The sequence below is a fragment of the Macaca mulatta genome, chromosome 9 (assembly GCF_049350105.2).
Source record: "Macaca mulatta isolate MMU2019108-1 chromosome 9, T2T-MMU8v2.0, whole genome shotgun sequence".
NCBI lineage: Eukaryota > Metazoa > Chordata > Mammalia > Primates > Cercopithecidae > Macaca > Macaca mulatta.
Window position 1 is genome coordinate 128,650,418 of NC_133414.1, and position 27,491 is coordinate 128,677,908.

Genomic DNA, 27,491 nt, shown 5'->3' on the forward strand with positions numbered 1-27,491 from the left:
ATCTGTGAAAACAATTTAGTTTCACACATGCCCACAGGCATGCACAGAGAATTGTAAACTTAAAAAAGGGACAGAAAGACTAGAACCTTTACTATAATGAAATTAAAAGTGATTTTGAGCTTTACATAATCACATATCTACCCCCTTTCTCATCTTCCCACAACTACTATGGAAAACTTTATCTACTCTGTCAACCCTGGTTTATCTATGATTAAAATTAGAAACACATCCTTGGGCCTTTCCTTGCATGCCATTTTTCCACGGTTTCAAAAAGATAAGCTTCGCCTATAAAAGGACCTTTTGTTGCTATCTGGTTGCGTGTGGAACCTGACCGAATTGCCACGGTGAGTCAGGAACATGTTTTCTAGGCCTAATTGATCAGAATTTATCCATTTTCCCCCAGAGATCTAAATGAACTAAAACTTACCGATCTTTTAAAAACTTAGCCAGACTCAATCATGTTTTTAATTTCGTGTAGATGCTGCTACTTTGGACTCTTTCACTGCTGCTGGGAGCAGTAGCAGGTAAGAAAAAAATATAAATATTGAGCTGGGAGAGATTCACTTTTCAACACGGTCAAGAGGGCTATGGCAGCTGAATTCAGGCCACAGTAATAACAGGAAGCATTACTTCAAGGAGTAAAGCACAGGAGATGCATAAGAACACAGGCATGTGGAGTAGGGTTGTCAGAAAACATCTAAGATGCCCAGTTAAATTTGAATTTCAGATAAACAACAAATATTTCCCACAAACAACAAATATGTGACGTATTTATACTAAAACATTATCATTTATCTGAAATTCAAATTTACTTGTATTTTGATTTGCTAAATCTAGCAACCCTGACATTAAGTCAAGTTAGGAGTTTGAACCTTGGCTCCACCACCACCTACAGCTGTATTACTCTGAGCAAAATTCTTAACTCTTCTGTGCTTCAGAATCTTTGTCTGCAAAATGGGGAGAGTTGGATACCCCATCTCCTAGGATTATTGTGAGAATTAGGTCAGATTAGTAAATCATCCAGGCCAGCACCTGGCACATGGTAAGATTGTGAGAAAGTTAGCCCCCACAACAGCTACTACTCTTACTCCTACCATTAATCTAGATTTATCCTCCTTAGAAAAGAGAACCCTTCTTTGGGTTTTTTTTGTTTTTGTTTTTGTTTTTGTTTTTTCTGAGACAGAGTCTCGCTCTGTCGCCCAGGCTGGAGTGCAGTGGTGCCATCTCAGCTCACTGCAAGCTCTGCCTCCTGGATTCACACCATTCTCCTGCCTCAGCCTCCCAAGTAGCTGGGACTGCAGGCGCCTGCCACCACACCTGGCTAATTTTTGTGTATTTTTAGTGGAGACGGGGTTTCACCATGTTAACCAGGACGGTCTGAATCTCCTGACCTTGTGATCCACCTGCCTTGGCCTCCCAAAGTGCCGGGATTACAGGCTCTTTAGGTTGTTTTTTTATGGAGTGACATTCAAGCCTGGAGTTGTGTTAAACCATAGATTTGTTGTTTGGTTGTTTGTGAACAGCTTCTTCATCACAGTAATGAAGATGATCTGCAGTACAGCAAGGATAGGGATATACGGTTTTGACCTTTCTATAAAATGTAAGCGCTCCTTTCAAAGCCCATAGCTAAATGGTGGCTACAAGAAGTTAAGGCTTAGGGACACGGGGTTGTCTCTTTCTTGAGCACCTATGGCCCAAGGAAGATATCTGAGTTCAGAGGCTAAAAGGAGCCCCACATTGGGACTGGCCAGAGACACAAGGGGAGTGAAGTGATCCTGTGTGGTAGAATTGAGGACCAACAGCCTGTCTGGAACAGTTGTGTTGTCTTTTGAAGCTGTTTTGTGAGTGTGTGGCTAGGAAGGTGTTGAGAGTAGTAGAGGAGGAATGTCTACCACACAGTGTAATTTAACTCATATATATATTGGCAGACAGATCGTTAAAAAGAGCATGCTTGTAAAATAATATCCTTCTGGGGGATTGCAGGAAAAGAAGTTTGCTATGAAAGACTCGGCTGCTTCAGCGATGATTCCCCATGGTCAGGAATTGTGGAAAGACCCCTCCATATATTGCCCTGGGCTCCAAAAGATGTCAACACCCGCTTCCTCCTATATACTAATGAGAACCCAAACAACTTTCAAGTAAGAACTATCACTGTGTTTAGAACTAAGTTCCACCTGTTTTATGTAATGAGGATACTGAATATTCACGTTCTTAAGAGAAACAAATCAGGCTGTGAAATTTGCATCTTTGTAGATATTCAGGGCACTGAGCTTAGGTATTTCTTAATGTAAATTCTTTATAAAAGGTTCATTAACTTCGTATTATTCTTGTCCTTCCTCTATAACATTTAATAAATATTGTAAATATAGGGCTATATTTATATATATAAAGTATATAAACATTCCCAATATTATATATTTATATAATCTCCCATTATGTATGTATATCTATATTAGATAAAGATACATAAACATATGCACACACATACACACAAAGCCTTCCATTGTATGAAGAAAAGATCATTGCCACCAAGTTTATAACAGACATATTATCCCAAGCTGAACAACTGCAAACATGTCGTGATGACTGGGAAATGGCAACATGGTGATGATAGTGAATACTGTGGTTATAATGAGAGGATCATTATTCACAAGGATCCTGAATCCTAGCAGTCTTCTACTTACCGCCCCTCTCCATGTGGAACCCTCTCCACAAATAGTTCTATTGGCTACTATAGGAAACTGACATGAAACACTTTTCTGTCTAAACAGGAACTTGTCGCAGATTCATCAACCATCAGTAACTCCAATTTCAAAACAAATAGAAAAACTCGCTTTATTATTCATGGATTCATAGACAAGGGAGAAGAAAACTGGCTGGCCAATATATGCAAGGTGAGATGTAGTCATTTCTCAAGGAAAGGTTGTTTCCAAAGTGATAATTAACAAAGGCACTGGCCCCAACCAGTGAGGACAGTGCTGGTACCCACAGTCTTGAAGGATCTTCAGACCCCTGCGGGGTCTAGAGTTCCTAAGGGAGGTCAAGGAGGTGTTGGTGGGAAGAGGGGGTTTAGGATGCTCAGAGCAGTGAGGCTGGCAAGCATTTGGTAGATCCAGGCACTAGTTATTTAACAACTGATATGGAGGTGTTTCAAAATTTTAGCAACAGATGCTCTCATGCTGATGCACACCAGCTGGTCATAGGCCCCTGATTTTTCATTTGTTTTTAATTTTATGTGAAGCGCTAAGAGGTCTCATTTTGCCTGAATGAATTATTTTCTTTTGACATTCACTTGCTACTCTTTGATCTCCTCTGGTAGCAATAACTTGGAAAACTGTGTAGGTTTTTTATTTTGGCTTCTGGTGTTTCAACAGCAGTGGTCCTATTTTCTTTAATTTGCCTTTGGCTATGTGCTGTGTCATAAAGAAGAATGAAAAGACAGAAAATCAAATAGAATAAATTTTCCTAGTAACTGCTAGTGCTTGAGGAATATTATTATTGATTCATTTGTTCAAGTATTTATTCATGTATTCATCAAATTTCTTTGACCTACTGTGGCACAAAGGGAGTAGTCCTTTCTTCAGAGGTATCAAGAAGAAAGACACAGGCCGGGTGTGGTGGCTCATACCTGTAATCCGAGTACTTTGAGAGGCTGAGGCGGGCTGATCACAAGGTCAGGAGTTCGAGACCATCCTGGCTAATGCGGTGAAACCCCGTCTCTACTAAAACTACAAAACAGTTAGCCAGGCATGGTGGTGCGTGCCTGTAATCTCAGCTACTCAGGAGGCTGAGGCAGGAGAATCACTTGAACCCGGGAGGCAGAGGTTGCAGTGAGCCAAGATCGCGCCACTGCACTCCAGCCTGGGTGACAGAGTGAGACTCCGTCTCAAAAAAAAAAAAAAAAAAAAAACCAGAAGAAAGACACAAAGGTCCTCCTAAGCCCATAGAATTTCAGGTCTGCCTGTGGCTCAAGCCAAGGGCAGAATGAGTCAACTCCAGAGCATATCCATTGATCCTAAAGACAGATGAGCACCCTAGAGTCCGTACACTCTGCAAGTTTAAACACAAGCAGTAAAACCACAACTTGTCTTCCAAAAGAATTTAAAGCTGATGATTATTGGAGGGTAGTAATAGAGTTTTACACAACAGCGAAGAAAAAAAAATGTGATTCTCAGTTCAAAAGGAATATAGCTTCCTTTGATATGGCTATGCAATTTATTTCTAAGATCCCAAAGGCAATTGTGGTTTGTTTTTGTTTTGTTTTGTTTTGTTTTGTTTTGCATTGATTAGGCTTTGACAGCACTATTGCTTTGAGATGCAGAAACAAGTGGTTTAAACCAGAAGGATAAAGGTTCTACATTTCAGTCCTGACTCTTTCCGTAGCTATGATTAGCAAATCTTTTCCCTGCTTTGGATTTTTCCTTTTGAAAATGGAAAAGTTGGAGATGATTTCTAAGACTGTTCCATTATTCTCAAATTCTTTTTATTTTTGAGATGGAGTCTTGCTCTGTCACCCAGGCTGGAGTGCAGTGGTGCGATCTCGGCTCACTGCAAGCTCCGCCTCCCGGGTTCACTCCATTCTCCTGCCTCAGCCTCCTGAGTAGCTGAGACTACAGGTGCCCGCCACCAGGCCCGGCTAATTTTTTGTATTTTTAGTAGAGATGGGGTTTCATCGTGTTAGCCAGGATGGTCTCGATCTCCAGACCTCGTGATCCACCCGCCTTGGCCTCCCAAAGTGCTGGCATTACAGGCGTGAGCCACTGCACCTGGCCTATTCTCAAATTCTTTTTGGAAAAAAAATAGGGTATACATAAACACACTCAGACAACAGAATTCAGAACTAACCTCCATGAAGCCATAATTAAATGCCATCAAGCAAGGCTTTCCGTAGATATCTGGTAGGCAGTGTTTCCATGTGAAATATTAATAACTCTTTAGTGATGTACAATAAAACATGTTCATCTAAAAATTTTGATTAGTATTTCCATTGCGGAAAAACTTATTTACCTTCAATGTATTTATATATTGTCTTTCATTCATTCATTAAATATTTACTGAGCACCTTCTGTGTACCAGAATCTCTTCTGGACACTGAGGCTGCACCAGTGGACAAGGCAGACAACGTCCTTGGGTGCATTCTAGTAAGGGACAATGTAGTCTTGTGGCATTTAGGAGGACCTAATGAACAACCCATTGTACCACATTTTATACATTTTTTTCTTGAATTAAATGTCTCTGTATCTGCTACAGCAGAAATCCCAAGAATCCAGTTCCCACTATGGTCAAATTCCAGTTTGGAGATGATGTTAAACTTTAGCAGAGATGATATATCTATAACAGACTATAAGTTTTGTCAGTTGCATTGGGGTTAAAATGATGTCGTGTCAGTCAAGGAAGGAATTTATCCTAGCCCTCTGATATGTTAACTAGTAATTAATAAAGATCCTGAATTATGTATCTGTTTATTGTGCCCCTTCCACCAGAATCTGTTCCAGGTGGAAAGTGTGAACTGTATCTGTGTGGACTGGAAAGGTGGCTCCCGAACTGGATACACACAAGCGTCACAGAACATCAGGATTGTGGGAGCAGAAGTAGCGTATTTTGTTGAAGTTCTGAAGGTAATTACCCCTGGATTGTATAAAAGCCTGTACACATGGTTTTCCAGATTGTCTTTCCAAAAAAAAAAAGTCTGTAGATTTAATCATAGATAAAGACATTTCTCTACTCAGATATGACATTTCCCTTGGTTACAAAGAAAATTTTTTTAAAAAATCTAGCTTTGGGTTTCATCAATAACCCATTATGTTAATAAACTAGTTCTTTTTGGCTGGGTGCAGTGGCTCACGCCTGTAACCCCAACACTTTGGGAGGCTGAGACAGGCGGATCACGAGATCAGGAGATCGAGACCATCCTGGCTAACACGGCGAAACCTTGCCTCTACTAAAAATACAAAAAAATTAGCCAGGCGTGGTGGTGGGCGCCTGTAGTCCCAGACACTCGGGAGGCTAAGGCAGGAGAATGGCCTGAACCCAGGAGGTGGAGCTTGCAGTGAGCCGAGATCATGCCTGCACACCAGCCTGGGTGACAGAGCAAGATTCCATCTAAAATAAAATAAAATAAAATAAAATAAAATAAAATAAAAATAAACTAGTTTTTAAAATTTAACTTATTCAAACAATTGGTAGGTTGTTTTTAATAAATTCCACGAGTATTTGTTTTAATTTTACTAGTTATTACCTATGTCAACCTTAAAATTAATCTAGTTTTGTTTGATTTTAGTTTTGTTTTCTTAAGAGAAGTACAGTGATAACAAGCTAACCTCATTTGGTAACAAAAAAACACAGAAAATGTTATACTCAAATGTGTTTAAATAACTGTTTTTATTTTTACTTTCTAATCCAAATACTTGCTTCATCATCTCTGGATAACAGCTCTTCATATTCATTAAGGTTTATCTCTCCAACAAAATACAGCCCTACTTCCTCCAGATTAAAAGTTAAACCCATTTCCATGTTTCATTATAACTATTTTAAAAAACATGGACGTCAAGTGCTTTGGAAAGGCAGTGTATCTTCTTGACACCAAGGTTTTTGAAGTTTCTCCCCGTGCGCCCCTCACGAATTCTGCAACACAGTCATGCACCACACAAGGATGTGTAGGTCAATGATGGACTTCAGATATGATGGAGGTCCCATAAGATGACAATGGAGCTAAAAAATTCCATTGCCTTGTGACTTATAGCTATCATGATACCATAGCACAACATATTACTCATGGATTTGTGGTCATGCTGTTATAAACAAACCTACTGCACTCCCAGTTATATAAAACTCTACCACATATAATCATGTACAGTATATAATACATGATAATGATAATAAACGATGACATTACTGGTTTACATATTTACTGTACTTTTTATCATTATTTTAAAGTATACTCCTTCTACTTATTAAAAAAAAAAAAAAGGCCGGGCGCGGTGGCTCAAGCCTGTAATCCCAGCACTTTGGGAGGCCGAGGCGGGTGGATCACGAGGTCAGGAGATCGAGACTATCCTGGCTAACATGGTGAAACCCCGTCTCTACTAAAAATACAAAAAACTAGCCGGGCGTGGTGGCGGGCGCCTGTAGTCTCAGCTACTTGGGAGGCTGAGGCGGGAGAATGGCGTGAACCCGGGAGGCGGAGCTTGCAGTGAGCCGAGATCACGCCACTGCACTCCAGCCTGGGAGACACAGCGAGACTCCGTCTCAAAAAAAAAAAAAAAAGAAAAAAAAAGAAAAACAGCCTCAGGCAGATCCTTTAGGAAGTATTCCAGAAGAAGACATGTTACCATAGGAAATGACAGCTTCATGCATGTTATTGCCCCTGAAGACCTTCCAGGAAATAAAATGTGGAGGTGGAAGACAGTGAGGTTGATGATCCTGACCCTGTATAGGCCTAGGCTAATGCAGGTGTTTGTGTCTTAGTTTTTAACAAAAAATTTTGAAAAGTTAAAATGGCTGGGCGCGGCGGCTCACACCTGTAATTCCAGCACTTTGGGAGGCCGAGGCAGGCGGATCACGAGGTCAGGAGATTTAGACCATCCTGGCTAACATGGTGAAACCCCGTCTCTACTAAAAATACAAAAACTTAGCTGGGTGTGGTGGCGGGCGCCTGTAGTCCCAGCTACTCGGGAGACTGAGGCAGGAGAATGGCATGAACCCGGGAGGCGGAGCTTACAGTGAGCTGAGATCATGCCACTGTACTCCAGCCTGGGGGACAGAGGGAACTCCATCTCAAAAAATAAATAAGTAAATAAATAAATAAAATAATAAAAATAAAGATTGCATAAAGGAAGAAAAATATTTTAAATGAACTGAGTGTAGAGTAAGTGTACAGTGTGTATCAAGTCTTCAGCAGTGTGCAGTGACGTCCTAGGCCTTGACATTCCCTCACCACTTACTCCATGGCTCACCCAGAGCAACTTCCAGTCCTGCAAGCTCCATTCATGGTAAGTGGCCTCTACAGATGTACCACTTTGGGACTTTTTTTTTTTTTTGAGACAGAGTCTCGCTCTGTCACCCAGGCTGGAGTGCGGTGGCACAATCTTGGCTCACTGCAACCTCCACCTCCCGGGTTCAAGTGATTCTCCCACCTCAGCCTCCCTAGTAGCCAGGATTATAGGCACCCACCACCATGCCCAGATAATTTTTGTTTTGTTTGTTTGTTTGACGGAGTCCTGCTCTGTTGCCCAGGCTGGAATGCAGTGGGGCGATCTCGGCTCACTGCAAGCTTGGCCTCCCGGGTTCATGCCATTCTCCTGCCTCAGCCTCCCAAGTAGCTGGGACTGCAGGCACCCACCACCACGCCTGGCTAATTTTTTGTATTTTTAGTAGAGAGGGGATTTCACTGTGTTAGCCAGGATGGCCTCGATCTCCCGACCTCGTGATCCGCCCACCTCGGCCTCCCAAAGTGTTGGGATTACAGGCATGAGCCACTGCACCTGGCCAATTTTTTTATTTTTGTAGAGACAGGGTTTCACCAGATTGGCCAGGCTGGTCTTGAACTCCTGACCTTAGGTGATCAGCCCACCTCAGCCTCCCAAAGTGCTGTGATTACAGGCCTGAGCCACCAAGACCAGCCTAATATCTTTTATACTGTATTTTTACTGTATGTTTTTTAGGTTTAGATATATTTGGATACACAACTAGTTACATTGTGTTCCAATTGCCTACAGTACATGGTACAGTCACATGCAGTACAGGTTTGTAGCCTAGAAGCAACAGGCTGTACCACATAGCCTAGGTGTGTAGTAGGCTATGCCATCTAGGTTTATGTAAGTACACTTTATGATGTTCCCACAACAACAAAATCGCTTGACGATGCATTTCTCTTAACGTATCCCCGTTGTTAAGCAACTCGTGACTGTACTTGAAAACATTCTAAAAAGGTTTTCTTTCCTACAGTCGGCGTTCGGTTACTCACCTTCCAGTGTGCACATCATTGGCCACAGCCTGGGTGCCCACGCTGCTGGGGAGGCTGGAAGGAGAACCAATGGGACTGTTGGACGCATCACAGGTTGGTCAAAACAGTGAAAGATGCCAGGGGGTTGAGGCAAGAGGATCTCTTGAGCCCAGAAGTTTGAGGCCAGTCTGGGCAACATAGTGAGACTCCCATCTCCTTAAAAAAATAAAAATAAAAATAAAAAGTAAGTAAATAAATAAATAAATAAATAAAGCTACAAAATTAGACTACATGTAGACTGTCTGTGGTCTAAAAGGAAATACAAGACGGAAATTTGGTGCAATTCTACTTTTTACCTTCTCATGTTTTCTGAATTGGGCCTCACAATCGGAAATCACTCTGTTCTGAGGCTTTGTAAAGTCTTCATTGATACCAGTCTTTGGTCTACAGCACTCTGTTTAACATATTTATATTGCACGTGACTAAAATGTGAATTAAGGACATCTAGAGATTTTATTCATGCCTATTTCCCCGTTGACCAACATTCACAAAGGATAAGTTTCATGAATAGAGTACACTTCATAAATAGTAGAATAAATACAATTAAACCCAAGAAGCTGAAATTTGTATAACTGATTATATTCTGCTTCAGTAGCAATTGCTAATGTGCTTAAACCTCAAACGTAACCCCAGAGTCGTCAGGGAAAATGTGGTCAGGGTGCCCTGGGCTGCCAGTTCTGTGTGCTGCTAATGAGATAACAAACAGTATTTTACAAACCTGAGGCTGGCTGCATTCGGCCAGTGAGCTCATATATTGGATATCCAGATTCTAAAACCTCTGTAAGGTTGTAAGAAAGATTCTACCATCCTGGATCTGAGAGGTGATTATTTCAAGGAAGGACCACTTTCCTCTTCCATCAGTGTTCAACCTTTTTGTCTCTGACTTGGTGATTCTCTTTTTAACCCTTGGGATAAGTCGGCTGTATCTGGACTTGGAATAATCTGGAATGCCTATCCATTCACTTGCTGAAGGGGAGTTCTGCACAGGATTTTCTTTTCCACCGTCTGCAAATGTTTCTTTCCCATAGCCTGCTCAGCCAGGCGCTGTGCAATGCAAACCTGTGTTCTCAGTGACGTTTATGGAAGCCAAGGTCCTTGCTCTTGTGGGAGTTCACAGTCTACTGGGGACTCTTTTACCCTGAGTGGTTTTTAGTCCAGTGTGTCCCAGAGTCTGCCTCTTTTCTTGTAACTGCGCTAGTGACCAAGACTCTCCCACTGACTACACGGCCATGAGGAAAGGCATATTCTTTGGTTTGGAGAAAATTCACTTTAAAGCAAATAGCTAGAAGCATATTCCCCTTCAGCAAATGGTCAGGTAAGGAAGAACTCGTTCATCCCTTTCCATGCATAACTCATATTTTACTCTTAATACTTGTACTCAGGACTGTACTCAGGACTTGTCATAATTCACGACACATACTCTTTACTCTAGGGTTGGACCCAGCAGAACCTTGCTTTCAGGGCACACCTGAATTAGTCCGATTGGACCCCAGTGATGCTCAATTTGTGGATGTAATTCACACGGATGGTGCCCCTATAGTCCCCAATTTGGGTGAGTTCCTCAACCTGTCCCCCAAAGGGTGTTATATTGTCTGAGTCTATACATTAGCATAAACCCTCATTCACTTTTATGATTCTTCAGGGTTTGGAATGAGCCAAGTTGTGGGCCATCTAGATTTCTTTCCAAATGGAGGAGTGGAAATGCCTGGATGTCAGAAGAACATTCTCTCTCAGATTGTGGACATAGATGGAATCTGGCAAGGTAGAACTATTATGTGTACAAAGAGATCTTCTTGGGGGGAAGCTTATGTTTTGTTTTGCTAAACTTGCTAAATTCTTTGGAATTGTACAGGTCTCACATTTTATGTAACAAAAGACTTTTAATTGTATCCATGAGATGTAGGTTTTCACTGGGATAAGTGGGCATGAGGAGACTGGGAAAGAAAGTGGATTTTCAGTCAACTTCCAAACACCTAATTCAGGGAATGAGCTTTTATTTATTTAGACCAATCTTTTTCTTCTACACTATGTTAAACCTTTCATTTAATTACAGTATTATCTATTATAATCTTTAACAGTACTCAGCTTCTGATTACATCACAAATCATAAATATACTTTACAAATGACTTTGTTCTGTGACCCGCATGAGCTCATGTTAATTAGAGAAATCTATTCAACCACTATATTCTGAATATGACGTTAACTCGGAAAAATGCAATCTGTCCTTGATGTGTAATTGTGCCTGATTCGAAGGGACTCGAGACTTTGCGGCCTGTAATCACTTAAGAAGCTACAAATATTACACTGATAGCATCGTCAATCCTGATGGCTTTGCTGGATTTCCCTGTGCCTCTTACAACGTCTTCACTGCAGTAAGTAGACTCCACCTTCTGCATAAAGAATTTTGTGACTGTCACTTCACATGACTGGTGTGGTTTCCTATACATGACCTCATTCAATGAACGTTTTTATACTTTCGAACTTATACATGCCTTTAATTATAGATATGTATTTAAATAGCGATAAATTAGAGCACTTTAGAGAAATGAGCTTGTAAATGGAAATGTCCTATGTTTACTTTCATTTGTATTACTCTTGTATTCATTGGGTAAATGTTCAAACTTGTTTTAGAAATAACCCTAAACAAACAAAAAATAATTAGTCTATGGAAATCTGAGAAATATCTATAGGATGGTGATGAACATGGAAAAATTTTCTTAAATGCTGACCTTTTAAATTATTAATATATAATTATAGACATGTGTGGATGTTTCTGTGCAATTTCATAATTGCCAAGATTTTTTTTTTGAGTTTTCATTTTATTTGGTATTCTCTTGATATCTTGGTTGAATTATTTATTTAATTTTACTTTAAGTTCCAGGATACTTGTGCAGAATGTGCAGGTTTGTTACATAGGTAAATGTGTGCTGTAGTGGTTTGCTCTTGGTTGAATTCTTTATATGTGATCTCAGATATGACATGTCTATTCTCTGGGTTTTTTTAAATAAAATTAAAAATTGACTTTTCTTTGCACCATAAAGTTTTGAAATTAAAATTTAAAACCTATGGATTTAATAAGAAAATTTCCAGTAACAAATGTGCCAGCTGAAGTCATAATTACCCAGGATATATACCTTAGTGATTAGGAGAGAGGATGCAAATCCTGGTTTCACCATTAAATAGCTGAATATTTTTGAGCAAAACACTTCTCCAAGAAGTTTCTTCATCTGTAAATGTAAATACTAATGGTAAACTCAACATATTTGGTGAGAGGACTTAATGAGAATACATATGTTAATTGCTTAGCTCAGAGCAAAAAAATATAATAGCATTCAATTAATGTTAGCTATTATGGGAGAGGGAGTACATATATTATTCACACTACAGCTTCCATATACAATAAGACAGAAGATCCCTCCTCTTTCTTTATTTTAACTTTATTTTAATTTTCTTCCCCAATACCCAACAATAAGTAATGGGGAAAAAATAAAGAAGCAAACACAAAAGCCTCAGGTTTCATCCAGTTAAAACTTAGTCTAATTCAACGATATAAACAGTTCTTTTAAGTGATACTCAGCACTTGCATAAGAAAAAATGTCTCAGTCTTGCAGATTTCTTCACCTTTGCACTCCCTTCTAAGCTTCTCTCCAAGTGAGTGCTGGGGCCAGGTGATCTGGTGGTGGTGGTCAATGTGTGTTCAGCAGAGGAAATGAATTGGGAGTCCGTGGGTGCAAAGTCTTTGGGCTCCTTTGGACGCTGGGTAATAGCCTTGTCTTTTATTGACGGTCACACTGCTGTATTTAGAGATGAAGTCTTGGGCCTGTCTGTTCTGGCTCTAGCAATGCCCTTAGAGAGCTTTGGCTATTTCTTCCTGGCTGGCTTAGGCAACACCTGGATTTTGTTGAATGCCAACCCTGGGACTGTGATAAGCCCATAATATGGTCCATTGAGCCAGGAGTCCACCACTTGCCTTTACTGTAGAGTAGCCCTGCCCCTCATAGTGGGAATTGGGACACTTGTCCTGCCAACTTGGTTCCTCCCTCTCCATCTCTTTTTCTCATAAATCCTTGGTTCAGAAACAAGGAGTATTTTCCTATGTGAATATGTCTTCTCCAGGTATCAGCCTCACAGTAAGCCTTAGGCTAGCTGGGGCATTTTCTCTTCACATAGAGGAAATTCCGGGATACAAATCCTTCAGGGCTTGATATGCTAAACATGAGCTAAAACAATTGAAGAAAGCCAGGCGCAGTGGCTCACGCCTGTAATCCCAGCACTTTGGGAGGCCAAGGCGGGTGGATCATGAGGTCAGGAGATCGAGACCATCCTGGCTAACATGGTGAAACCCTGTCTCTACTAAAAATACAAAAATAAGCTGGGCGTGGTAGCGGATGCCTATAGTCCCTACTGCTCTGGAGGCTGAAACAGGAGAATGGTGTGAACCCGGGAGGCAGAGCTTGCAGTGAGCCGGATCGCACCACTGTACTCTAGCCTGTGTGACAGAGAGAGACTTTATCTCAAACAAAAAAAAAAAAAAGGAAAAGAATTGATTTTATCAGAAGCTGATTATAACCTCTATTCTACTTATGCAATCTTTCTAAAATAAATTCTAGCTGTAAGTAGATGAATGTCTTGGGAACAAATTAGGCAAAAGAGGAAAAATAGAAGATAGATACACACACACACACACATATATATATATATTTTCTCATTGTATTTTTTATTTGTTTGTTTTTGTTTTTGTTTTTGTTTTTGAGATGGAGTCTTGCTCTCTTGCCCAAGACTTGAGTGCAATAGTGCAACCTCGGCTCACTGCAACCTCTGCCTCCTGGGTTCAAGCAATTCTCCTGCTTCAGCCTCCAGAGTAGCTAGAATTATAAGCGCCCGCCACCATGTCCAACTAATTTTTGCATTTTTAGTAGAGACGGGGTTTCACCATGTTGGTCAGGCTGATCTTGAACTCCTAACCTCAGGTGATCCACCTGCCTCAGCCTCCCAAAGTGCTGGGATTACAGGTGTGAGCCACCGCACCCAGCTCACTGTATGATTTTTATAGTACTGTGTTGTTTAACAGTGAAGTTGGTGACTTACTGTTGTGAATAATGAAATGCATTGTTAATCTTTGCTGCTGAGACACTGTTAAAATCCCCGTTTACCATCAGAACAGAACTGGCTTTAGAATATTTGAATGACAACAACATGTAGGAAATATGGTATACAATTAAAAGAAAGGGCATCCTCATTCATCATTTGTTTGTTTTCACTAGAACAAGTGCTTCCCCTGTCCAAGTGGAGGCTGCCCACAGATGGGTCACTATGCTGATAGATATTCTGGGAAAACAAATGATGTGGGCCAGAAATTTTATCTAGACACTGGTGATGCCAGTAATTTTGCACGTAAGTTTCTATTTTCTGTATCTTATATTCGTATTGCTATATATTTTATTATTATGTCCACTGAAAATGTGCATACTTGCTTTTCTTTTTTTTTTTTTTTTTTTTTTTTTTTTTTGAGACGGAGTCTCGCTCTGTCGCCCAGGCTGGAGTGCAGTGGCGCTATCTCGGCTCACTGCAAGCTCCGCCTCCCGGGTTTACGCCATTCTCCTGCCTCAGCCTCCCGAGTAGCTGGGACTACAGGCGCCCGCCACCTCGCCCGGCTAATTTTTTTGTATTTTTAGTAGAGACGGGGTTTCATTGTGTTAGCCAGGATGGTCTCGATCTCCTGACCTCGTGATCCGCCCGTCTCGGCCTCCCAAAGTGCTGGGATTACAGGCTTGAGCCACCGTGCCCGGCCCATACTTGCTTTTCTATACAAAAGCTTTAAACACCCCCTCTGCAATGTGGAAAAATGCTCAATGCTATGTTCAAGGTAATTATAGCTAATTAGGGTGGCAGAAGAGAGTCTGGGTCCTGGACTCTTAGAGCTGCAAAAATAAGTTTCTTCACATTTGGTTCTGGTGCTATATTCAGAAGGCTTTCTCTGCCCCAGCCTCTTTATATTCACTCAAAAGTTTCACTGAACAAAATTCTGAGACTTTCGTAAAAGCACAAAGGTAATCTAGGAGAGAGAGATGGCAGAGGTTGTGAGAATGGAAAGACATTGACAGATTTAAGAGATGTTTAGGATTGTAGGTTCCATGAGTGATAGGAATTAGAGGATGGAGGAGTAGTAGGAATGGGAACAGGTTCTGGGTTTCTTTTCTTAATAATAGAGGAAGAAAACTATTTGGATGAGAGTCAATTGGGTTACCGTTTTTTTTTTTTAATACTGATGACAAATGTTATCTCCTCTGCAATTTGCTCAGGCTATCTCTAAATGGCAAACTATTGGCTAGTACCAAGAAAACGTTCTTTTGGTTTTCATAAATTAATATATTCCCAAAGGCAATGAAAAGTTGAATTATGGAATTTTGAAAATAAATGTAGATATTTAGACAAAAAGATGGCAGTACTCTAAAATTTGGTGATCTATGAAAATAAATTAAACTGAAAAAATGTCACAGTTCACAATTTTACAACTACCTTTTAACATAACGTTCTTATAACTTTCAAGGATAAATTGTCAGGTTGGAAACTGAAAACTAAATGTATTCTTTAGTCCCTTGGCTTGAAAAAATATCTGTCTTAACTTTGAAAAAATTCTGCAAAGCCCCTGCTACCTAATGCCTATCCCCTAAACACATATAAAGGAATATCTATGACTATTTGATTAGAAAATTACACACACACACAAATTATAAATAAATTATTCAAAACTCAGCAGTAGTGGGATCCGAATTAACTTGTTTTTAGTGTCTTTTATCTCCAAACTGACATTTTGCAATTTTTCTCCCTTGCAGGTTGGAGGTATAAGGTATCTGTCACACTGTCTGGAAAAAAGGTCACAGGACATGTACTAGTTTCTTTGTTTGGAAGTAAAGGAAACTCTAAGCAGTATGAAATTTTCAAGTGAGTAAAATAATATTGCTCTATGGTTTGTTTGTTTGTTTGTTTTTTTGAGTTGAAGTCTCGCTCTGTTGCCCAGGCTGGAGTCTCGCTCTGTCACCCAGGCTGGAGTGTAGTGGTGCAGTCTTGGCTCACTACAACCTCTGCCTCTAGGGTTCAAGCAATTCTCCTACCTTAGCCTCCCGAGTAGCTGGGATTACAGGCACCCACCACCACGCCTGGCTAATTTTTGTATTTTTAATAGAGATGAGGTTTCACTATGTTGGCCAGGCTGGTCTCAAACTCCTGACCTCAGGTGACCTGCCCACCTAGGCCTTCCAAAGTGCTGGGATTATGGGCATGAGCCATGGTGGCCAGCCAATACTTCTTAATGTTGGAATACTGCACATGTATAATGTATGTCATCAACCTAAGAGTTTGTCTATTCATTACTATATGGAAGTAGAGTACTGACATGTATAAGGAAAAAGGAAGAAATTGTGTCATCCTTATGCCTTAATACTATTCAGAATTTGGTTTCTAAATATTTTCATGCTATTTCCTGATAAAACCATTCATGTTTGCTTTGATGACTGGCATCTGATTTATAATCAGTAATTAATTAGTCTGTCTACAAAACACATGCAAAAAGATGATGGAATACTCTCATCATTTATTAAATTGTGGAGGAATTGTGACTAATACATGTTTGAAGTTTTATTAAAGCAAAGGTGACTAATATGAGATATTAACGGCAAATGGACTACCAGTGAGTTAGCATGCATGTCTGAATTTGTTTAATACATTAGAATGAAAAATGTACTACCAATCACCTTAGCCAGAAATGCACTGTAAGCTGGTCTTAGAAACATAAATGTGTATGTATATGTGTGTATATATATATACACACACACACACACAAATATATATGTATATATTTATATGTATGCTCATTTATGTTTTTATTCACTTCTTAAATCCTCAGGGGCACTCTCAGACCAGATAATACTCATTCCAATGAATTTGACTCAGATGTGGATGTTGGGGACTTGCAGAAGGTTAAATTTATTTGGTATAACAACGTGATCGACCTAAATTTACCCAGATTGGGAGCATCCAAGATTATAGTGGAGACAAATGATGGAAAACAGTAAGTAATGAAAATCCCAGGAGATGTGAAATATCAAATCTGTGTTTATAGTTCTATTCCTTCTAAAAGTCTAATTTAAGTGAAACCTCCTACAGGGGATCACCTACATCCTAGTTACCGTTGCTTCCTAATGCCTTCTGTTTCTTTAGGAAAAAGGGTAGAACTTTAGGAAACAGCTTTGATCAATTCGTAGACAAATATGTGATAGCTGATACAAATTAAATGTTAGAATGAGAATCTGGCTTCATGATTCTAAGGTGAGAGGAATGCTTCCTTTGGCAGCTGTGTTTTGTGCTATGTGAGTGCTTCTTGTGTGCATCTTCCAAACTTCCCGGGCTCACCTAATTGCTGTTTAAGTTGCTAGGAACACAGTGAATGTATCAAGGAATAGAAATAGGCTTTTCCGAATCACTGGTCTTCTTAGTGAAGATGAAGGTCCAGGAGATAATCCTTGGTTTCAACCAGGACTGGAGGGTGTGGGAGCCAAAGGAAGGTGAACTACCAGGAAAGGTGATCTGATGATAATCATGACAATACCAACACTAGACCAAGTATTTCTGAGTATTAGGCCAAATGCTGAGGCAAGCCCTGTGCTTCTGTCATTCTATCCTTCCATCCTCATGAAAACCAAATGAGGGGACTTTGCTTCTGGCAAAGATGGAGTAACAGAACCCAGATTTACTGTCCTGACTGAAATAACCAAAAATTCAAACTAAGTATGTGAAAAAACAGTTTTCCAGACACTGAACATCAAGGAATAAGGGATAGTGATCCCTGAGAGACAAAAACGGACAAGATAGAGCCTTGCAGTTGCCCCAGCTTACTGCTCCAAGAGATTTCCAAGATGTGTCACAGGGAGGAGAAACCCAGGCAGAGTTCAGTGGACTCCTTAAGTTAAAGAATCAGAGTTAAGAATCAGAAGATCCAGGGAAGTAGATTTCACAGGACAGCATACCAGACAGGAGTGAGTTGCCGAGGGAGAATCCCAGAGGTTATGAAAAGTCCCCCTGAATATTCATCAAGGTACTGATTGGCCCATGTATGAGAACAAACCAGCTGGAGGTCATTGAAATATCCATTTGATGGATTAGAGAAAATAGTTCCCATACTCTTGCAGGACTGGGAATGGTGCTTACTTCCACCAAGCAGTCTAGAAAAGTTTATAATTCAAAGGACACAGGGTAGAGTATTTTAGAAAGTCTTGCTTTATAGTAGAAAATAATTTACCTATATTGACCAAGATCTGTAAAGAAACTATTTCCAAATAACTTAACTGTGTTGCAGAACAAAAAGGTCAAGAATATTTATAAAGATTCAGAATTATCAAGCACCTAAAAATCTAAAATCCACAGTATCTGACTTTGACTCAAGGATTCCCAGGTATATAAAGACGCAGAAAAATCCAACCTATAATGAGGAGAATAATCAATCGACACCAAACCAAAACTGACACAGATGTTACATTAGCAGAGGAGAAAATTAAAACAATTCTTAAACCTGTATTCCATTTGCTTAAAAGGTCAGTAAAGGCGTGGCATATACAGGTTGAGTGTTTCTCATCCAAAATGCTTGAGATCAGAAGTGATTCAATTTTGAATTTCTTGGGACTTTAGGAATAGTTCCATTATATGTACCAGTTGAGCATCAAAAATTTAAAAAAAAAAAAAATCCAAAATCTGAAATGTTCCAATAAGCATTTCCTTCGAGCATCATGTTGGCAATCAAACATTTCAAATTTCAGAGCATTTTGGACTTTTAATTTATTTTTATTTTATTTTTCCATAAGTTATTGGGTACAGGTGGTATTTGGTTACATGAGTAAGTTCTTTAGTGGTGATTTCTGAGATCCTGGTGCACCCATCACCTGAGCAGTATGCATTGCACCATATATGTTGTCTTTTATCCCTCGCCCCCCTCCCACTCTTCTCCCCAAGTCCCCAAAGTCGATTGTATCATTCTTATGCCTTTGTGTCCTCATAGCTTAGCTCCCACACATCAGTGAGAACATACAATGTTTGGTTTTCCATTCCTGAGTTACTTCCCTCAGGAATGGATTTTTTATTTTTAGATTTAGATGCTCAACCTATATAGAAAAAGACCCACACTGAGTTTCTAGAGATGAAAAATACAATGTCACAAACAAAACATGCACAGAATGTAACTAACAGTAGATTAGACATTATAGAAGACAAGGTTAATGACGTTGAATACATAATAGAAACTTTCTGAAATGAAATACACAGAGAAAAAATCTTTAAAATAATTTTAAAAGAATATCAGTGATCTGTAGGACAATAACAATAAGGCTTATTTATTGGAAATAAGACCCTAACAAAGAAGGGACAGAAAAATATATGTGAAGAAATAATACCTTGAAAATTTTCAAACATGGTGAAAACTATAAACCAACAGATCAAAGAAAATCACAAGAAACATGAAAAAAACAGCACAGCACCAACACACATAAAAATCAAAATGCTCAAAACCAGGTAGAATGTACATTATTCAGGTGATTACACTAAAAACCTAGATTTTACCACTATACGATATATCCGTCTAACAAAACTTAACTTGTTCCCTTACATTTCCACAAATAAAAAAATGTTGAAACCCAATTATAAAGACAAAATATTGAAAGCAGTCAGAGAAAAATGACACATTAGAACAGTGAAGAAAGAAAATTACAGCAAATTTCTAATCAGGAACAATGCAAGCTAGAAGACGGTGAAACAACATCTTTGAATATGGATAGGAAAAACTGTTAACCTGGAATTTATACCCATAAATATCTTTCAAAGACAAAGATGAAATAAAGACTTTTAAAACTGAAATAATTCCTCACCAGCAGGTTAACACTAAAAGAAATGTCAAAGGAAGGACTTCAGGCACAGGAAAATGATACCAGGTAGAAAAGAATTCACTAGAAGAAATTAAGAACACAGGAAATAGGAAATACATGATAAATACATAGTATGTTTAATTCTTATTACTAAATTCTCTTTGAAAAAATTGACTACTTAAAAAATAATGACAGTATTTTGGGGAGTATATAATAGATGTATAAGTAAAATTCAACACTGACATGAAGGGCGGGGGGAGAGAACTGAAAATATACTATTGGAAGGTTCTTATACCATTTATGAATTGGTATACTCTCTTTTGAAAGTAAGACATGATAAATAAAAAATATGTGCTATAAATTCGAAAATAATGAAACAAAGCATGATAGCAAATAACCCAAACAAGGAGATAAGATGGAATAAAATATAATCCAAAATATAGTATAAAAAGAACTAAAAGGGGCCGGGTGCGGTGGCTCACGCCTATAATCCCTCCGCTTTGGGAGGCCAAGGCAGGCGGATCACGAGGTCGGGAGATTGAGACCATCCTGGCTAACACGGTGAAACCCATCTCTACTAAAAACACAAAAAATTAGCCGGGTGTTGTGGAGGATGCCTGTAGTCCCAGCTACTTGGGAGGCTGGAGGCAGGAGAATGGCGTGAACCCGGGAGGTGGAGATTGCACCACTGCACTCCAGCCTGGGCGACAGAGCAAGACTCCTCTGTCTCAAAAAAAAAAAAAAAAAAAAGACAATAGCCTCATACCTAGCCATATAAATAATCGTATAAAGTAAAAATGGTCTAAATACCACAATTAGAAGACAAAACTTACTCCACTGTATTTTTAAAAACTCAATATCCAATTGTATTCTGGCTATATAAAATGTACTTTTTTATTTTTATTTTTTTGAAATGGAGTCTTGCTCTGTTACCCAGGCTGGAGTGCAGTGGCACGATCTCAACCTTTGCCTCCTAGGTTCAAGTGATTCTCCTGCCTCAGCCTCCTGTGTAGCTGGGATTACAGGCAGCAGCACCACTGCCAGCTAATTTTTGTATTTTTAGTATAGGCAGGATTTCACCATGTTGGTCAGGCTAGTCTCAAACTGACCTCAAGTGATTCACCCACCTCGACCTTCCAAAGTGCTGAAATTACAGGCGTGAGCCACTGTGCCCAGCCTGAAATGCACTTTAAACATAAAAACACAAATAGATTTCTCAATGTGAAAGAACCAAAAATGATACACTGTTAATCATTAGAAAAATGCAAATTAAGAACAGAATGAGATACCACCTATTTAAATGGCCAAAATTAAGATTGATAATACCAACTCTTGTGAAGTACTATCATACAGTGCTGATGGGAATATAAAAAGGATACAACTACTTTGGAAAGCACCTTAACAGTTTCTTAAAAAGCCAAACATGCATCTAGCTGAGTCAGCGATTTCGGTCTTCGCTCTTTACCCATGAGGCAAGAACACATATGATTATACAAAAGATTTGTACATGAATATTTGTAGCAATTTTTGTTTTTGAGACAGAGTCTTGCTCTGTCACACAGGCTGGAGTGCCGTGGCACAATCTTGGCTCACCGCAACCTCCATCTCCTGGGTTCAAGTGATTCTCCTGCATCGGCCTCCCCAGTAGCTGGGACTACAGGCATGAGCCACCATGCCCAGCTAATTTTTGTATTTTTAGTTGAGACAGGTTTTCGTCATGTTGGCCAGGCTGGTCTTGAACCCCTGACCACAGGTGATCCACCTGCTTTGGCCTCCCAAAGTGCTGGGATTACATGGGTGAGCCACTGCGCCTGGGCCTATAGCAGCTTTTATTGTAACAGCCGAGAAGTAGAAACAATCCAAATGTCTACCAAAAAAGGAATGGATAAACAAACTATGGTCTGTCCATACAATGGAATATTACTCAGCAGTGACAAGGAATCAACTAATGGTACACTCAACAATATGGATGAATCTTGAGATAATTATACTGAATGAAAAGCTAGACCAGAGTGCATACACCTTAGATTCCATTTAGATAAAATTTCAGACAATTCAAACTACTCTATAGTGACAGCAGAGAATGGTTGCCTGGGAGGAGTGAATATTGGAGGGAATGGGAAGAAGAAATTACAAAGGGGAAGAAAGACAATTGGGGAGATGATAGACATGTTTATAACTTTGATTTTGGTGATGGTTTCAGAAGTGTATGTTGTGTGTGTGAAAACGTATCAATTTAAATATGTACAGTTTATTCCAGGTAAATTAAAGCTCAGTAAAGCTGTTAAAACAAAAATGTATATCCTATGAGGTAGTTTCATTATCCTTATTTTACGGATAATTAAATGAAGATACCGTTTCTGAATTTCTGTGCAGGAAGTTTGACTCTACAAAATTCTTAACTACTACAAAACAAATTCAGTTCACCTTTAATCATATATAAATATTGGTGCCTTTCATTTCTTGTGTCCCTGATTGATAACTGTTTTAACCTTTAACTTCCTATTTGTGAGGCTGCCAGTCATTGAGGAAGTGAGCGTGAAGGGAAAAAAAACATTTTCTGAGCACTTTTTTCTGTGCCTGATAGTTTACATATGCTAAGGTATTTTATTAAAGAAAAATATTCCAAAGCATCTTAAGTATTGTTCAGCCTTTTCTTTCTTCCCTTCCTCCCTCCCTTCCTCCTTCCCTCCCTTCCTCCTTCCCTTCCCTCTTTCCTTCCCTCCTTCCCTTCCCCTTCCTTCCCTCCCTCCCTCCTTTCTTCCTTCCTTCCTTCCCTCCCTCCCTTCTTTCTTTTCCTTCCTTCCTTCCCTCCCTCCCTCCCTTCCTTCCTTCCTCCCCTTCCTTCCTTCCTTCTTCTCTTCTCCTTTCTTTCTTTCTCTTTCTTTCTCTTTCTTTTTCTTTCATTTCTCCTTCCTTCCTTCCTTCCTTTCTTTCTTCCTTCCTCCCTTTCTTTCTCTTTCTTTCTTTCTCCTTCCTTCCTTCTTTTCTTTTCTTTATTTGATGCACACATGAAAAGAAGACATATTATTCAGTCTTAATGAGAAAACTTTGTCATTTTAATTCCAATATTGAATTAAAATAATGGTTAGCCAACATAATACCAGAAATTCGTTTTTATATACTGGGCTGATTTATTATGATGGTGACTCTGCTGTTCCTCAGTTGCATTTTTTGACATGGGCTAAGTGTTCAGTGACTGCTCATGACAAATGAGTCTTTCTTTTTCTTTGGGGTGTCTATTGACAGCTTCTCTCTCTGCTGGTACACAACCAGAAAATAACACTGGAAAGGAGAATTCATTCCTTTATGTAGAAGAGGTCCTCCCTCAGCCATTGTCTGATCTCCAGCATAGGGTGTGCCCTTCCCTCAGACTGGGAGGTTGGGGTCAGAGGTTGTCCTCATTGTCACACTCCAGATGTGTGCCAGGAAGAGGAGGTGACTTTGTGTTGTTTTCTCTCCACAGGTTCAACTTCTGTAGTGCAGAAACCGTCAGGGAAGAGGTTCTCCTCACCCTCACACCGTGTTAGGAGACTACTGTTACCAATGAATTGACTTCTAATAAAATCTGGTGGTAATGCATTACGCGCCTGTTTCTTTTGTCCAAAACCTCCATTGTTTCAAGTGAATCTGTTGGATAAAGTGACTAAACTCCAAAATTTGGAGTTGGTCAAAAGAACTACTAATGACTGTTGAATTTTGCTGCATATTTGACCTTACGAATGCTGTTTACAGGATACTGTCATCATGTTCATTATTAATATTACTTACGCCATTCTTGTCACTTAAGGCAGTCTTCCATGTCCAAAATGACCCCCTCTTGATGGGCTCACATGGAAAGACTCACAATTGCCACGTTTTCCATAATCTTTAAGTTCTGTGTCTGCTCCTAATCAGACATCTCAGGGGAAATGACACACAAGGAGATGAGGACTAGACAGATCCAATGCTCCCTAACAGGTCTACCTGGTTTATGTGGGGCTCCCCAAAACCTCTCACTTCTCCTTCAGCCTCTCTGATTTTTCTGAAGCACAAATAAATCATCCTCCCAGTTGTCCCCAGGACAGAATCCATATTCTTTTTTTTTTTTTTTTTTTGAGATGGAGTCTCACTCTGCTGCCCAGGCTGGAGTGCAGCAGCGCGATCTCCGCTTACCGCAAGCTCCATTCCCCGGGTTCATGCCATTCTCCTGCCTCAGCCTCCCAAGTAGCTGGGACTACAGGTGCCTGCCACCACGGCCGGCTAACTTTTTTGTATTTTTAGTAGAGACAGGGTTTCACCGTGTTCGTCAGGATGCTCTCGATCTCCTGACCTCATGATCTGCCCGCCTCGGCCTCCCAAAGTGCTGGGATTACAGGCGTGAGCCACCACGCTTGGACCCATATTCTTTAGTAAGCCTTGTGAGGTCCTTCTTGGTCTGGTTGTCTCCTTGGACTCCAGCTTCATCTTTCACTATGTTCCTTCTGGAACTCTACATTCTGACCCTGTCCCCCAAGAGGGTCTTGATCTCTGATGCTGCTGGATGTTGTCAGGAACTGTTCTCCCTGGGATGCTCTTTTCTCTGTCTTCCTGTCTGTTAAATTCCTATTGGTTCTTAAATCTCTTTGTAGACATCACTTCCTCCAGGACTCACCTCCATTATCCACACCCACTAAGACTTGATTAGAGGCTTACCACTATGCTCCTACCACACCCAGACATTTTGCCATCTCAACACTGAACTTCCCATATTGTAATTGCTTGCTGGCTCACTTCTCTGTATAGCCCATTTCTAAACTCCTTAAGGAGTTTGCCCATTGTATGTGCCTGGCACATGCCTAGCATGTAGTAGAAGAGAAAATACAAATACATATATTTTTTAATGACTTTCCCACTAATGGAAGCAACGAATGAATCCACTAGGGTCAGGTACTTAAAATTAGGCCATGTCTGAACAATAACATCCTAAGAAAGAAGGGGATATTTGTGCTAGGTCTTAAAAGTTGAGTAGGGATTTGCTAAGAGGATATGGTGGGAAAGGCACTCCAGAGAGAAAGAACAACATAGCCAAAGGCACAGGGCTATGAAAAATTGAAAATACCATTTATTCTGTATTTCATCAAAATATATAAAGTTAACACACAAAGACTTGTTAAAGGGCCATCCATTTATATTAATTAAGATGCTTTCACTTGCATGAACCAAAAGCTCCAACTCAAAGTTGCTTAAACAAAAAGGCAATATTTGACTCATGTGATTGGAAAGTTCAGAGGTGGAGGAAGCTTCAGGTTTTGATGACCCAGTCACTCAATGACCTCTTCAAGAGCCACTTTCTTTTTCTGTCTTCTGATATCTATGGTGCTAGTTTTATACCAACTGTGGCTTCCTTCTCCGTTGAAGAAAGGCCATCTCCCACAACTGAGGCTATAAACATTTCTTTCACATACAACAAGGAGAGAAAGTGCATCTCCTTTCCTATTTTTTTCCTCACAAAACTTGTGAGATTCACTCTTACTGGCCTCTGACCAGGGAAGTAGAATGTGTTGATTGTCTTAAGTCAATCAGTGAACACTCCTGGACAAAGAACAAGGCCAGCATCCTCAATGTACATGAACTATATAGAGAAGGAATTGATATCTAAATGAAAAAGGGAATTAAGAATGACTCATGGGTCATCATTGCAACTGGAAGGATGGAGTTGCCATTGCCTGAAATGGTAATAGTGCCTCTCAATGCTTTGAGAGGCACTATTTTGAAGAGGCAAGTCAGAAGGTCAGTTTTAGTCATGTCAAATTTGAGAGGCTCATCAGGCATGCAACTGGCCATGGAATGCAGGCATTTGGATATATAAGCACAGAGGTGAGGACAGAAGTCTGGATTAGACATACAAACTTTGGCATCTTTAGTCTACAGATGTCATTTTTAAGCACTGCACTTCTCTGCAAAGAGAATAATGCAATGTTTATCACATGTGAGTGCTTAATAAATGTTTACACTTGTAATTACTATAAGGACCTCAAGAAATTTTCCTAAACATTAATGATAATGAATAATAAAAATCCATGAAACAATAGGATTATGTGCAAATTTACTCATTTAATAAGATGAAACAAAGGAGTTTAATTTTTCAAAATCAGTTAAAAACCTTTTGTTAAGAAAGATATCCATTTTCATCATAATGAAGCTGTTTCCAAGTTAGTTTAATCATTTCAAATGAATGGTTTACTCAAATTATTTACATATTTCTAAACTTAGTGAATTTTTTGAAAATACTACTTTTAGAACCCTAAATCAAATTTTTCTTCCCCTTAGAGATGAACACTTGTGAAAGGATGCTGATAATGTTCAGAATGCGTGATGTAAGATAGTGGTGGAGACAATGGCAGAGAATTGATGAATTTGTTAATTCAATAAGTGCTTAGAGAGTGTTGACAATGTGCCAACCCCTAGTCTAATATCAGAGAACTAAAGTTGAAAATAAAGGTATCATCCCTACCCTCATGGAGTTTTCTGTCTTATTTGATGTTTCTCAAATTGTGATCCACCTAACAGAAGACAGGTGATGAATTAGTTGACTAGCACTGCATAGCAAATCACCCCAAAACTCAGTAATTTAAAAACAATAATCATGTATTATGGTCCTGTGGGCCAACAGACAGAGCTGCTGATCTCGGCCAGAGTTGGCTGATCTTGCTTGGTCTCACTCATGTATTGGTGGTCAGCTTGTAGGTTGGCGGAGGGCTGGATGGTTTAGTAGGGCCTGTGTGCATTGACTTTCCTCCACATGATCTCTCATTCTTCAGCATGCTAGCCTATGCTATTGAACTTGAACTCCCAAGGGACCAAGGAAATGAGCATAAGCAAGGAAGACTGCTTGAGGGCTAGGCTCAGAAGTAGCAAAATATCATTTTCCCCGCGTTCTATTGAACAAAGCAAGTCACAAGGTAAGCACAACTTCAAAGATGAATACATAGACTATACTTCTTGATGGGAGGAGCTAAAAAGTCCTATTGCAAAAGGCATTGCTAGGGAGAGTGGTAGGGAACTGGGACCACTTTTGTAATCAATCTAGGGGGTGTCTCAGTTTTAGTAAGGAATGTGATGGAAACATTTCTTTCTCTCACTTTTGACAAATTTGAGTTATGAAATCTATTAATACTTCCACAGAAATTCATTTCCTTTCTTGAATTGTGGTCATATGTGGTGCAGAAGCCCTTGACATTTTGCCTCAGCATCATTTCCTTGACCGAGAAAACATTTCTTGTGGGTGAATGTATTTTCACATCATTTACAAGTAGTTGCTTACTCTAATGTGTTAAATGTGCATTTTTTATTATTCCCATTCTGTTAAGTTATATTCTCATTTTGGGATGTGAAAAAAAAATCAATGGCTTCAAGTGGTTCATTGAAGTGAAAAAGCAGCAATGAAAATACTAACACAAATACAATATCTCAGAGTAAGATCGTAACTGAAATAGTGGATAAGACTCATATGAAACTCCTCCCTATCAATCCTTGTATCTTGAAACAAGTGGAAAATGTGGTGTTGCTAATGGGATACACAGCAATGATCAGCTAAACTTGGCTGATGCTAGAT

At 39.7% G+C, this 27,491-nt stretch overlaps 1 protein-coding gene across 2 annotated transcripts; it reads left to right on the plus strand.

Moving 5' to 3' along the window:
• Nucleotides 1–236: 236 nt before the first annotated feature.
• On the plus strand, nt 237–23,497 carry PNLIP (pancreatic lipase). Of its 2 annotated transcripts, XM_001095070.5 has the most exons (13): nt 237–344; nt 479–524; nt 1,984–2,138; nt 2,772–2,894; nt 5,484–5,618; nt 8,947–9,058; nt 10,437–10,556; nt 10,647–10,766; nt 11,259–11,377; nt 14,270–14,399; nt 15,842–15,950; nt 16,912–17,076; nt 23,382–23,497. In XM_001095070.5, exons 2-13 carry the CDS (start codon nt 479–481, stop codon nt 23,443–23,445), a joined length of 1,398 nt encoding a protein of 465 aa, XP_001095070.1. In that variant the 5' UTR covers nt 237–344; the 3' UTR covers nt 23,446–23,497. The 2 variants fall into 2 exon arrangements, with proteins under 2 accessions (XP_001095070.1, XP_077801728.1); XM_077945602.1 differs by lacking the exons at nt 237–344; nt 479–524 and adding an exon at nt 550–668.
• Nucleotides 23,498–27,491: the final 3,994 nt, after the last annotated feature.